This window comes from Myotis nattereri (assembly GCF_964212035.1).
Source record: "Myotis nattereri genome assembly, chromosome: 1".
Classification (NCBI taxonomy): Eukaryota; Metazoa; Chordata; class Mammalia; order Chiroptera; family Vespertilionidae; genus Myotis; species Myotis nattereri.
The window spans coordinates 22,653,430-22,668,462 of NC_138075.1; the positions used below are offsets into that span (position 1 = coordinate 22,653,430).

General features: G+C 43.6%; 1 protein-coding gene across 1 annotated transcript in view; it reads right to left on the bottom strand.

The window, feature by feature from the left end:
- The window catches only part of TTLL5 (tubulin tyrosine ligase like 5), a 256,896-nt gene that overhangs the window by 111,147 nt on the left and 130,716 nt on the right, over positions 1-15,033 (bottom strand). Inside the window, exon 30 of the mRNA XM_081104716.1 lies at positions 3,422-3,567. Coding sequence (XP_080960842.1) covers positions 3,422-3,567 — 146 coding nt within the window. The remainder of the gene's footprint in view (positions 1-3,421; positions 3,568-15,033) is intronic.

A 15,033-nucleotide genomic window follows, 5' to 3' on the forward strand; every position in this document is an offset into this window, starting at 1 on the left:
ATGCCTGGGTTGCGGGCTCGATTCCCAGTAGGGGGCGTGACGGAGGCAGCCAATCAATGATTCTCTCTCATCATTGATGTTTCTAACTCTCTCTCCCTTCTTCTCTGAAATCATATTACACACACACACACACACACACACACACACACACAATTTCAATTTATTTATTTATTTTTTAAAGAGAGAAGGCTGGCTGGCAGAGGCTGGGAGCACTGGCAAGGAGGTGGAGGCTTGGTGGAACACCTGGGATAGAGCTTCTTTATTTGGAGAGAACGATATCTCAGCTAATGAGAATACTTCATTGCAATAGTCACATCCCCCTCTAGCTCATTTGACTCATGGACAGATGAAATCAGACCCTTATTTAATAGCCACTAAAGCAAGATGTACTAGGGGACTTAAAATATGGATTGAGACTAGAATTCAAGTGAGTGGTTTCTTTTGTAATTCAGAAGTTGCTTTATGGCCAGAACCTATCTGGATTTTATCCTCTGCCACTTCTCTCAACTATATAAAGGAAATTTCCTTCCAACTTCCCAAATGCACATTGACCAGGAAGGCTGTTTTGAGTTTAATTATAGAACCTAGATGAAAAAAATGTCCTTCAAAAGAAAAGAGTCCAAAGTTACTGAAATACAATGGATTACAAGGTATAAAAAAGAATAAGGAGATGAAGAGAAAATGTCAAAAGTTTCCCATGATTTGAGTTATATGTGCAATCTAATGAAGAAAATAAATTGATGAACAAAACAGATCCAGAGACACTGAAACATGCAACAGACTGACTTATTTCAGAAGGGGGGCGGGGGGGGGGTGTGTAACAGAAAGAGATTAAACAAAGAATTTCTATTTGCATAGCCCATGGGCAAACAATAGTGCAGGGAAGGCCTGGGGAGGGGGTGGGAGCAAGGTGGAAGGGGTCAATGGAGATAAAAAAAAGAGGTGACATTGGTGATACTTTCAACAATAGTTTTTAAAAAAGTCAATACATGGGAGAAACTAAGATGGCGGCATAGATAAACACCGGGAAATAGTCGCCTCCCACAACAATTGAAAAATATCCCAAAGGACGGAGCAAACATCGTCCAGAACAACAGGAAGGCTGGCTGAGTGTAATTTCTACAACTAGAAGAAAAGAAAAGCACGCTGAGAGCCAGAGGAGCTGCGGAGGCTGAGTGCAGAGGTACGGCGGCGGCTGGCGCGCGCGGAAAGGGGGTGGCACCTGAGGACGCGGCTGTCTTTTTGAATCACAAGCTCCCGACTGCTCTGAACTCCGGTTCCGGGAAGTCTCTGGGGACCCAGAACTCATACGGGGAGAGGCTGGTCTGTCAGGCGGCAGCGGGCGAACTTGAGGGCGGATTTCCCTCAGAGGTGCTTGCAGCCGTTACCGGGACACTGAGACGCGCGACTCCGGGCGCGGAGAATCAGCCATAGCTTCTTTCTCTGCCCTTTTGACTCCCTGAGACCCCGCCCCACCCAGGCTGCAGCAGAGGCTTTTGCATGTGAATGTACCTAACTACAGCCCAGCCAAGCAGACCCGGAACTTCCAAGAGAAGGCCCAAGGCCCCGCAGCGGCTTGCATTGCTTCACAGCTGAGCCTCTTCGCGGCTCCTCCGGCTGTGTGGCCTCAGGCAGGGGCTGAATTAGCACCTCCTTAGATCCAGGAGCCACTGTACCCAGTGGTCAGAGGGGGACCATTCTCCCACTTCAGACACAGCTGCTTCCCACAGCCAATTGGCCTGGAGGTCAATTCCTCCCAGTGATCCTACAACAACCAAGGCACCAAGAGTGCACCAAGAGTGTCCACCCCAGGTAACTGGGGAGGCTGAGCCACTGGGCCCTACAGGACACCTGGCGCGCAGGGCCACTCTATCAACACAGGGAAGCAGCCAAAATGTGGAGACAAAGAAACAGGTCACAATTAGCAGAAACGGAGGAGGGCAGACGACTGGATATAGAGTTCAAGGCCACGTTTATAAGGTTTGTCAAGAATTTTATGGAAACCGCCGATAAATTTAATGAATCCCTCAAGGAGTATAGTGAGACCATGGAGGACATGAAAAAGGACCAACTAGAAATTAAGCATACACTGACTGAAATAAAGAATAATCTACAGAGATCCAACAGCAGACAAGAGGATCCCAAGAATCAAGTCAAAGATTTGAAATACAAAGAAACAAAAAATACCCAACCGAAAAAGAAAAAAGAAAAGAGATTCAAAAAATATGAAGATAGTGTAAGGAACCTCTGGGACAACTTCAAGCGTACCAACATCAGAATTATAGGGGTACCAGAAGGAGAGAGAGGGCAAGATATTGAAAACCTTTTTGAAGAAATAATGACAGAAAACTTCCCCCACCTGGTGAAAGAAATGGACTTACAAGTCCAGGAAGCGCAGAGAACCCCAAACAAAAGGAATCCAAAGAGGACCACACCAAGACACATCATAATTAAAATGCCAAGAGCAAAAGATAAAGAGAGAATCTTAAAAGCAGCAAGAGAAAGACAGTCAGTTACCTACAAGGGAGTACCCATCCGACTGTCAGCTGATTTCTCAACAGAAACCATGCAGGCCAGAAGAGAGTGGCAAGAAATATTCAAAGAGATGAATAGCAAGAACCTGCAACCAAGATTACTTTATCCAGCAAAGCTATCATTCAGAATGGAAGGTCAGATAAAGAGCTTCACGGATAAGAAAAAGCTAAAGGAGTTCATCACCACCAAACCAGCATTATATGAAATGCTGAAAGGTATTCTTTAAGAAGAGGAAGAAGAAAAAGGAACTCTTACCATTTGCCACAGCATCGATGGAACTGGAGAGCGGATAAATACCACAAGATCTCACTTATTTGTGGAATATAATGAACAACATAAACTGATGAACAAGGACTGATCCAGAGACGGAGAGGCTTTGATTGGACTGTCGGGCCTTGGAGGGAAGGTAGGGGAGAGTGGGGGCAAGGGGGAAGGATCAACCAAAGGACTTATATGCAAGCATATAGGCCTAACCAATGGACACGGACAACGGGGGGGTGGGGGGGGGTGAGGGGATGAGCGGGGGGGGGGTGTGTGTGTGGGGGGGTAGAGGGTACACATATGTAATATCTTAATCAATAAAAAAAAAAAAAAGTCAATACATGAAAATGTTGACAATAGGCAGGGATTAAACACAATATAAATTCTTGCTCTTTCACCCAGAAGTGAATTGATGGAACTGTATCAGATACTTCCTTTTCATTTGCTTTGCCCACAAACTGTCCAACAGGTGAAATGAGGCCCTATATTCAAGTGCCGTGGGACTGGGACAGCGGGGAAAGGCCCTCTTACCAGTGTCTATGCAGGAGCTCAAGGTGAAACTGGCTGGCTCCTGACCAGGCCATCCCTGTGCGACCCAAATATTAGCTCCCCGGTTCTCACGTACCTGCTTCCAGGAGGGGTGGGGTGGCTCTCAGGAGCTTGGGGTTCTGACCATGTCGGGCCGCTAGGACTGATGACAGGCCGAAGGGTGGGGGGAGTTGAAGCACTGCTTCTGTTTATGATGCCGCTCGTCAAATTCAGGTTTGATACCTAGAAGTGAAGTGAGGGAGATAATCTGACTTTACAGTTTTAGAAAAGTATCATTAAAAACACACGGAAGAATCAAGTCAAAGGCAGGAGACGCTGACTCATGAAGCCGAAGCTGCTGTGACAAAGGTCCCATCAAGGCTGGCTTCGCACACGTCCCAGAGCAGAAGTGAGGGTGGCCAGTGTCAATGTAAGTACTGCCCCGGCCGGCGTTCCTCAGTGGTTAGAGCGTTGGCCTGTGCACCAGAGGGCATGGGTTCCATTCCTGGTCAAGGGCATGTACCTGGTTTGCAGGTCCAATCCCCTACCCCCTGTTGGGGCGTGTGTGGGAAGCAATCAATCAATGTGTTTCTGTCACATCTATGTTTCTCTCTCCCCTCCTTCCTCCTTTCCTCTCTCCCTAAAAAAAAAATAAAAAAATCAATGGATGACTCTGGATGGTGGGCACACGGTGTAATATACAGGTCTTGTAACATAGAAACGTACACATGAAACCTGTATGTTCATGTTGACAAATGTCACCCCAATCAATTCAATAAAATTAAATAAAGAAAAAAATCAATAGAAAAAATATCCTCACTGCTTGGGTGAGGATTTAAAAAGAAAAAAAGAAACCCACAAATCCTGATTATATAAGCTCAGAGTTATAGTTAAAAAAAAAATTAACAAGTATTTATTTTGCTCCTACCATGTGCAAAGCACTATACTGTCCTACTTGCTGTAAAATAAAAAGGTGAGTAATAAAAACAGCAAGAATTTATTATTTACTCTGTGACAGGCAAGGTTCTGAGAAACTAGGCAAACTACTTAGCCTTTCTGGGTCTTGTGTCCTCATTTGGAAGTCCTAAATGCTCAATGAAGTTTAGTTATAAATAATACTTGTTATTATGAAATACAAAGGACTTGTTGCTTTAGAAAGAAAAAAGATGCACAGTCACTAGCAAAATGGGCATTGACTGCAATAAACAATTTACGAAGAAAACTTATTCGCTAAGTGAACATTTAAAACTAGTCATTTCCCCTGGCAATCAAAAACTGCAAATTATATTACCTCTTTTGTGTGTTATAGTAATAATAAAAAACATAGCATCTAATAATGGCAAGGAGTGATATTATATAGGTGCCTACACTATTTATGTGACTATAAACTGGTAGAATCTTTCTAGAAATAAATATGGCAATATATTATTAAAAGTATTATTAAAATATTTGTACACTTTGATGCTACAATCTAACTTCTGGGAACTATGCTCAAAACAACTGCATCTGATCAATGACAGTGAATGTTATAATAGCAGCTACTGTTTAATGTGTCAGCTCTGTTTAATGAGTGCATTATATGCATCTCATTTCAATTGCCATAATTCTGTTGTAAATACTATTATCATCTCCATTTTACAAAGAAGGAAATTGAGGCCTAGGATAGCACGGAGGCCTAGAGAAAAATGGCAGAACTGGGACCTGAAACATGATCTTTGGAACTCCAATGCCTGTATTCTTTTTTTTTTTTTTAATATATTTTATTGATTTGTTATAGAGAGGAAGGGAGAGGGATAGAGAGTTAGAAACATCGATGAGCTGCCTTCTGCACACACCCTCCTGGGGATGTGCCCGCAACCAAGGTACATGCCCTTGACTGGAATCAAACCTGGGACCTTTCGGTCCGCAGGCTGATGCTCTGTCCGCTGAGCCAAACCAGTTAGGGCAATGCCTGTATTCTTCTACTGTACTGTACTGTGAACAGATTTTGAAAACAAGCATTGATTTTAATACTGTAAAAGGAGAAGATATTAACGCCTAACAGTATTTTACATATATTTTACCCTACCCATATGAGGAAATATTCTGTATCCATTAGAATTTTTTTGAAAAATATTTAAAAATATAGCAACATGCTGATTTTTTTTTTTACAATATGAAACTGTATAGAGAGCATATCCAAATTTTCTTAAACATACACATGCACAGATACATACTCATAAAGGACCAGAAATAAAAATCCAATTCATAAATAGCATCTATTTCTGAATGGTGACTTATTTTCTTCCTTACACTTACCTATATTTTCCAAGTTTCCTATACTGGCCATGTTATTACTGTTAGAACCCCAAAGAAAAATTTTAATTCGCTATGAGAAATTCAGAGGATAGTTTGAGAAGCATTTCAGTGTAAGATCCACAGGGGATGCTGAAAAGAGAGGGGACACAGCTGAATGCAGGACACAGCTGAGCATGACACACTAGGGAATAGTGACATGATGAGAAGTACATTTAAAAAAGTGTTTTTCTATAAGATGTCCTAAGAAGCTAATAATTTTGACATCCTATATAATAAAAGCGCAGATTGGTCGACTGAACTCGACCAGTTGCTATGACGTGCACTGACCACCAGGGGGCAGACGCTCTGACTGGTAGGTTAGCTTGCTGCTGGGGTCTGGCTGATTGGGACTGGGCCAGAGGGCCCCAACCGGCCAAGGGACCCCACCCATGCACGAATTCGTGCACAGGGCCTCTAGTTGACAAATAAAAATATACCGGGGTTTTAAAAAACCTTAAAATTCTGAAAGAAAAAGTTATTTTCAGCAACAGTATACTGCTTCATTCCTGGTTACAGATTCTTTAAGTAAAAATTTCCTAGGCCTGTGTCTTCACACCAAAGGACCCAAATATTTTTTATTGGAAAAAAGCTATTTTCCACAGGTCAGGAGTGATTTCAGGGGTCTATAGAGGCTGGGGTACAGGACACTCGGGCTGCACCCTCCACTGTGGACCCAGGAGCCAACCTTGGCTTGTCAATTCTGATTCCCTTCTGCTGCTACCAGGGGGAAGAAGAAAGATACCCACTAACTGAGGACAGGGAAGATACAGTGGCAGGTTATGGCAGTCACCTCTGGCACCTGGTACCGTTGAAGAGCCTGGCCTCCTCTTGTACTGCAGAGACAACACAGGCCAGGTTCTCAGACATTCAAACAGACTCCCTGCAGGACTGCACTCACTCCTGGCCAGCACTGAGCCCCCTCCTTCCGGCCCTGAAGCACCAGGCCTGCCTAGTTAGACATGAGCACGCGGCTTGTAAAAGTTCTACAAAGTGAGAAAGGTCTTTGTGATAACTAACAGCTTCTCCAACTACTATCTCAATCAGTTGTGCCAAAAAAACTAATAAAAGAGGCTTATTCATAATTTATAGTGAAACAGCAATAAAATAAACAAAATGTAAACACTTTACCATGTTTAAGTATAAACTGTATAGTTTGGAGATGAGTGAATGTGAATGAGAAGAGACTTCAGATTTGGTAAATCTTCTCTCTTTTGGCAAAGCTGCCCCTCATTTAGGCATCATTTCACCATAATAGCTAAGAGTTCCTGAAAGCTCACGGTGTGCCATGTCCTAGGTGTCCTTGCATGATCTTGACATGCATTATCCCGTTTAACTCTGAGCGAGCCCTTTGAAGTAGCCTCTACTTCAGTATTATAAAAGGAGGAAACTAAAATGGAGAGAGGGCAAACAATTAGATAAAGTCACATACCTACTAAGATTAGCAGAGAATGTTCTCCAAGGGCACTTGGTGTACTTTGGCCAAGTAATGTGGTTTAAGGTTTGAGTTCTTACAGCAGTAGTGTCAGGCACTCAGGAGTGAGGTTTCATATCTCACCCCTTACCCACTGCTCAAGGAGGCAGGCAGTGCTAGACTCCCTCTCAAAGATGGAGAGACTAAAGCTAAGTAACCTGGTCAAGGTCACCTAACAGTTGCAGAACTGGTTACAATCATTTTCTAGTTTTGTAACTAGTTACCCTTAACTATTGTAGATTTTTAAAATATCCCAATACAGACCTCAAATTCTGAAAACAGAGGTTATATAGGGAATGATTATACCAAACTATTATACCAGCTTTTCTTTCTTCCCTGAAAATTTTATCTCCCATGTGTTACCCTTCACCAGAGGATATTAAATAAGCAAAGAAAAAAAAATACATTATCAATCAGTGTTTCTTAGCAGGTGTAGTGAAGGTGGCATGAAACTAATTTTGGACTCTTGGTGGGTTTTTCCATGCAACATCTATTCCTTATTTCATGGATAAACCAAGAATTGGGAGCCACTGTGACTGCCTTCTACACAAAAGCAAAGCCTCATTGTTCATTTGTTTTGAGAAACAGCAAAAGTGACCACTACTTAAAGGAGAGATTATACAAGGAATAAGAAGACTTTCAAAGCTTCTCATCTTTCTTTCCAAAGGATTCCCGCTTAAAAAAAAAATAACCTGTCTCTATTAAGTAATAACAACCTGCTCCTCTAAATATTCTATTCTTCCTTCTGTGGTTTTGTCTAGGAGACACTCAGCATTTATGTCATAATTACCCCAACTTTACCCAGCTCTGTTTTCCTAGGACATAGTTGCTAATAAAGAATCAAATAATTTGGGGCTCTCTTAGAATCTCCTTAACCCAGTCCTTCAGACAAGCCATCACCAATCGATCAGAAATGACAAGGGAGATAAAAACTTATTTTTAATTCCTAAAACAGTGCTACCCAACAGAATGAATTGTGATGATGGAAATGCTCTATAATCTGCACTGTCCGACACCGTAGCCACTAGCCACATGTGGCTATTTTGTATTTGAAATGTGGCTGGTATGATTGAAGAACAAGATTTTAAACTTTATATAACTTAAAAAAATTGTAATCCTCACCTCAGGATAAGTTTTTATTGATTTCAGTGAGAGAGGAAGAGAGAGAAACATCGATGCAAGGGAGAAACATTCATTGGTTGCCTCCTGTAGCAGGGATCAAACTTGCAACTCGGTACGTGCCCTGATGGAGAATCGAACACGCAACCTTTTTGGTGTACGGGATGATGCTCCAACCAATTGAACCAGGGTGACTTTATACACCTTAAATTTAGAAAAACCACATACAACTATTGGCTTCCTTAAGAAACAACACAGCTCTAGAATCTCAACTAGATCTGGCTGAATCTTATGTATACAGATTTATGTACTGCTGAGGTTTGGTCCGAAAACGATTATCTTTAGATTGAATAAGTTAAGAAAGCCTTTGGCCCTTCCATTCAGCTTTGTAAGAGCAGCAGCATGACTCACTGAACTAAAATGGTTCAGTGAACTAAACTCAAGCATCGAATTTGGCCCTACAAGCACCTTGTGTTGACTAGGGAAGACGGAAGGGCAGGGCAAATCTCCCAGCACTGACCAGGCCTTAATAAACTGAATAAGCCAAATAGGGTTCACACCCAAAGGTTTCTTCCCTAGCGGGGCAAAGGGAGGATGAATATGGCTGTCACCGGCAACACCTGCTTCTCTATCCATCTACTAGTATATTTCCTGAGGTAACACAACAAAACCAGCTTTGATCAGATGAAGAGAAAGTGAAAAATGGCACTTATATATACCTGGTTCGTAATGATGATCAACATTTCACTACTAAAGAATATTAAACAAAATCAGGCTTACAGCACATAAAGATACGGCATCAGTCACAAAAGAGGTGGCTCAGCATTTCCGTTAGGAGTTATTAGTCTATTAGGGTGGAGGTCACAGCCACTGGGCCAGTTGGCTTCTCTGGGCTAATAACCAGAGTCTATGCTACTAAATAGGCTGGCAACTCATGGATTCATGCTTTTGGTCACAAATGGGTCTGGGAAACAGATGAGATCATTAACTAAAACCCATTTCAATGACTGAAACCATGACTAAAAAAACATGCCTTATTGATAATAGATATAAACAGCTTTATGTGCAAAAGGCAGGACACACATATAAGAACCTTCAAGTCTGTGTTTGGATCTCTAAAATGTTCTACCATAATCAATATTTACGCAAATATGAAACCTTCCGGGTTCACTACAATAACAGTAATAATAATAACCAAGCCATGGGAGCACTAATGATGGTTACGTTTAATGGACACTCTGTTTTTGCCCGGCATTGTTCTAAGCTATACATACTCATTTTATCTCCAAGACAACTCTGGTAGGTATAATTATTTCCCTCACTTATAGATGGGAAAATTGAGACTGAGAGCAAAATAACTTTCGCAAGAATAAAAAATTATTACATGTCAGCCAGTAGTTTCAACTCCTAGTCGGCCCCCTGCAATATCTCCCGAATCTTGTAGTTTTTTTCTTCACCCTGTTCCCGTCCCCCACCCAGGCCTTCTCTGCACTATTATCCGTGTCCATGCATTATGCATACATGCATATAAGTTCTTTGATTAATCTCTTCCCACCTCACCCCCCTTCCCTCTGAGATTCATCTGTCTAGTCCATGCTTCTATGTCTCTGGAACTGTTTTGTTTATCAGTTTATTTTGTTCATTAGGTTTTAACCACTGTTACTCCCACTGCCTGGAACCACTGAGCCTAGAACTTAAAATTTCACCTGTGGACCAGCAACATCTGTATTACCTGGGAGCTCGCTAAAAACACAGACTCAGTCCAGCCTCAGCCCCAGTGAATCAAAAACTGCATTTGACAAGATCCATGTATAATTCACATGCATCTTAACGTTTGAGAAGCACTTACTGTGGGGTGGGGTGGGGCGATGCTAGAAACGAAAGGAGAAAACAGAAAAGAGGAACCACTCAACAGTTCTCCTCCCTAAAGCTCAGGGATCTTCCAAAATCTGCCGGGAATGCCCTGATGGGGTGAGGAGCAAGACAGAAAACAATCAAGGGGAAGGACTAGAGAAAATAATTCTATGAGGGACGTTATGGTTTTACTATTTCTCAACGTTGTTTGTATGCACAAACATTAATATGAGTAACTTTAATATGCCAAAGATACAAAAGTGGGTAAGATAATTTAGAACAAGCTTCAAAATATTCCAAGTCGGCCTGGCCAGTTGGCTCAGCTGGTTGGAGTGTTGTCCCATACACCAAAAAGTTGCAGGTTCAATTCCCGGTCAGGGCACATACCTAGGTTGCAGGTTTGATCCCCGGTCAGGGAGCCTATGGGAAGCAACCGATGGATGTTTCTCTCGCACATCAATGTTTTTTTTCTCTCTCTCTAAAAATCAATGAAACATATCTTTGGGTGAGGATTGAAAAAAAATATATATGTAGTCCAAGGTTACTTGTTATGCTGACATGAGAAACAGTGGTCATTAAAAATAAACCAAAACATTTAAGCCTAAAAACATTCAGCTTGTTAAACATCCTTCCACCCCTGCCTTTCTGTAGCTGGTCAGCTGAGTGAGTGCTGCCGGTGGGAAAGTCCAGTCAGGGATCCCACCTCGACCCAACGCTCAGGCAGATGCTTCACTCCTGGCTGTCCTCCTCCGCTTCCTCCGCTGCTCCCACTCCCCTGGAGCGGCTCACCCACAGGCTCCGCTCCTGCGCCTTTCTCCATGTCCATTTCTACAGTGACCTCAGTGCATTTTTTTCTTTTAATACCAAAACACTGTTTATTTTAGAGCCAGCCTTCCGAATAAGGCAGGTGAGCAAATATCTGAATGTGTGGGGTAGGGACACATTGCACGCATTCCATCTAGACAGGTGTTTAAATTACAGCGGGAATAAATACAGGTGATGGATTGAAAAGAGGGTAGGAGAAACAGAGAGGGAGCCAATTTCCGGCGGCTGGCCCGCCCAAGTGTTATTGCTTGTTACTGCTGTTTGCTAAAAGTAGTGCTGCTGCCAGTGCTATAATTAAAATATGATGGTATTGCCCTGGTGGCTTCCCAGAATATACCACCACCCACCCAGATACATAACCTCTTGGTATCTAAAGAGGACCAGGGCCAGGCCTAACCTAGATCACTGTTGCTCTAGTTGGCATGCTCTAGAAATGCTGGGGTCCTATGTGATCAAAACAGTCCCAACCTCAGATGATTTGATAAATATTCGCTGCGTTGCCTATCACAGGCAAGGCCTTGGGTAAACCTTAGGGGTATATACAAATTCAACTGTGGCCCCTGCTCTAAAGCCACAAAGGAATTTGTGTTCACCCAGACAAACAGCAACATACAAGGCCTCCAGAATGTAAGTGCCATAACGAAAGTGCTAAGGAAATTCAAAGAAGGCATCTGAGCTGGGCCTGGAAGGATAGGTAGGAGATGTTGGGTGAGGGAGTGGGGACAGTAGTTCCTACCTGGCAAGAAAAATCGTAAGTAATGCAAAAACAAATAAGCAGGAAGAATATCTGAGAAACAAAAAGCAGTCTACTAGTAATTTGGCAAAAGCCTAGAGCAGAACAGAGGAAGAGGCAGACAAACAGCTTGGAGAGGTCTTTGCGTACCACGCTAAAGATTCTGTCCTTCATCTATAGGCCCACAGTAAGCTTGCTCAGGGTTCTGAGAGTAGCGCTGCATCAGAATTGTGGGCAGGCAGTTGAGAATCCCAAGTCTGGCGAGAGGTAATAAGGCTGGGATGAGGACATACTAGTATTACTGCTGGTCTCCCCTCATTTTCCTCCTGGGCTAAGGCAGAGTGCTGGGCCTTGGAGCCGGAGAACTGCATCTGTAATACAATATATTCACTCGAGTTCATGTGCTCATTGTTCACGTTTTCTTTTTGGATCGGCCGTCTTTTGGATTCCATTTTCCCATGTAGTGGGTGAAGAAGGGGCTGCCTGCCCCTTAAAAGAGAGAAGGTCAAAGAGTGGGAAGCTGAAGCTGCTTTGCTCTACGGCCCTCTGAGAAAAGGCACCTTTCCTTAGCTGTGTCTTTCCATACTTGTCTTCAACAGTAAAGTGGTTTTGAGGATCACGATTAGGGGGGGTCTGGGGGGAAGGCACCCCAGGAGGATGACTAGATGGCCCCAGTGCTTCAGTCTAGGTCTGAGGCTTGGAGGGCAAAAGGAGACATTGCATCATATGCCCAAGTCACCAAAAGCTCGGGGTTCCACTCAGGAGTTTAGAACCAAAAATCTGACAGTAATTAAAGGAGGCTTTCACTTGAAGGATCCCCTCTGGGCATCTTCTCCTCAACCTCAAGATGGTGAGGATGGAATCCTGGGTTCCAGCCACAGTTCTCTGAATCTGAATTTAATGACCGTGTGTGCAGTAATGTCCAGCCCCCGCTTTAAGCCCCAAAACCAAACATACTGACATCTAAAGATGGCGAGGCTTTAGTAGATACTTGAAAAACACCACCACAGGTTAATGAAAAAAGTGGGATGCTGGTATCCAGCAGGACTCCTTGAGAACTCACCAGCTCAACTGTCAGCCAGCATCTGCCTCTATGTACCCAGGTGCTATCAGTCCCTTAAGGACAAGACTTCACTCATAGCAAACCACAGAATCCCACATTTCTTTAAAAGTGGTTTGTTTATAAATGTAGTGACAAAAACCCTCCTCTAACTGGGCCTGCAGATTTTCACATGACTTTACCTTTCTTGACACAGAAGCAATTTCCTCATTCTAGCATAGTCAATAAAAATCTTAGATAATTCTTGTCTGATGAGGCCCAGAGATGAGGTTTCAAAAGATTATTTCATTAATTCAACAAATATTTATCAGACACCTACTCTGTGAGTGGCATTCTTTTGAGCACTGAAGACAGCCCGGTGGGGAACATATCACTAAATATATAAAACTAGAGGCCCGTTGCACGAAAAGATTCATGCAATAGGCCTTCCTTCCCCTGGCTGCCGGCACTGGTTTTCCTCCGGCACCCGGAACCCAGGCCTTCACTCCGGCTGCAGTGGAGAAGTGAAGCCTCTTCAGCCTTCCGTCTTCGCTGCTCTGGCCAGAGCCTTCAGTCTTCACTCTGCGCCTGCGTATGCAAATTAACCACCATCTTTGTTGGGTTAATTTGCATACACTCCTGATTGGCTGGTGAGTGTAGCAGAGGGATGGTCAATTTACATGTTTGTCTATTATTAGGTAAGATGTGTGAAGCAAGGATGACTATAAATTTGGAACAATCATTTTGGGCCAAATCATTAATATTAATAGCCATATCTGACCTAAAAGTTTTGAGAGGTTCTTTGCAGACCCTGGGTTTATTGGGCACCAATAGGAACCTAGTTGGGAGAATTTCTATAAACCATTTGAAATTAATGCAAATTTCTAAGTTTGAGTGTACATTTTTTTCAGGAGAAAGAATACAGTTTTCATTCAGTTCTCAAAGGGATCTCTGACTCCAGAAAGGTTAAGAAGCATTTGGACTGACATGAATACGAATTTGTCTAAATTTGCATTCATACTGTCCTCTCTGCAGGCTCAAGCACTGACATGGCCACAAGTCAGGGTAATGTCACAGGAACCACAGGCTCTCAGTGCTAAGCTCAGTCATTTTAGTCTGATGAGAGTCCTTATTCAAACAGGAAGAGGCAGAAACGCACAAAGGGAAAGAGCAGGGAGTCAGACAGACCTGGATTTGAGTCTGGATCAGTCACTTTCCATTTTGTGACCATAGCAGTCACTTAATCTCTAAGCTTCTAATTTCTTCATCTGTAAAAAAAAAATATGTACCTCATACAGTTTAAGAGAGAATACTTACGAAGTGCTTGGCACAGTGCCTATAACTAAAGTAGACATTCAACTAATGTCAGCTGCTTTTTTATGAAGGGCAGGTATGGTCTCATCAATTTTTAAAATGGAGAGCAATCATTTAAAAAAATATAAAACCCGACAAAATACAGAAAAATTCTTTTCAATTTAGCTTGCATGTGTTAAGTACCTACCAAGTGCTAGGAGAAGGTTAGAAAGAATTGCCATCAGATGAATTGCCATCTACACTAATAAAAGACAAAGATGCTAATTGACTGTACCTTCCCTATGCCCAAGCCATGCCCACCAGCCAATCAGAGCAACTGTATGCAAATTAACCCAACCAAGATGGCGGCCAGCAGCCACAGAGCTGAAGCAAGCAAGAGGCTTGGTTGCCCCAGCGATGGAGGAAGCCAAGCTTCCCACCTGCTCTGGCCAGCTGTGGCATCCACAAAAGGCAACAAAGTTTCAATTATAGAAGCTAAATAAATCCCAGATACCTGCTTCCAGCCAGCCTCCACTGAGAGCTTGGGTGGCTGGAGGCTGTGGCCAGCCTGCAAACAGCCATCAGCTCCTCACCCAGGATGGCCATACCTTCATGGGGTGAGGGTCCCCACTGGGGGGCTTGGCCAGCCTACAAACAGCCATCAGCCCCTCACCTAGGCTGGCCAGGAACCCCAGTGTGTACCCCCACCCTGAAGGGGCTGTGGGCAGCCTGTAAACAGCCATCAGCCCCTCACCCAGGCTGGCCAGGCACCCCAGGGGGGACCCCCACCCTGAAGGGGCTGAGGCCAACCTGCAAACAGCCATCAGCCCCTCACCCAGGCTGGCCAGGCACCCCAGTGTGTACCCCCACCCTGAAGGGGCTGTGGCCAGCCTGCAAACAGCCATCAGCCACCCACTCAGGCTGGCCAGGCACCCCAGCGGGGACCCCCACTCTGAAGGGGATGTGGTCAGTCTGAAAACAGCCCTCAGCCCCTCACCCAGGCTGTCCAGGCACCCCTAGCAGGGATTCCCACCCTGA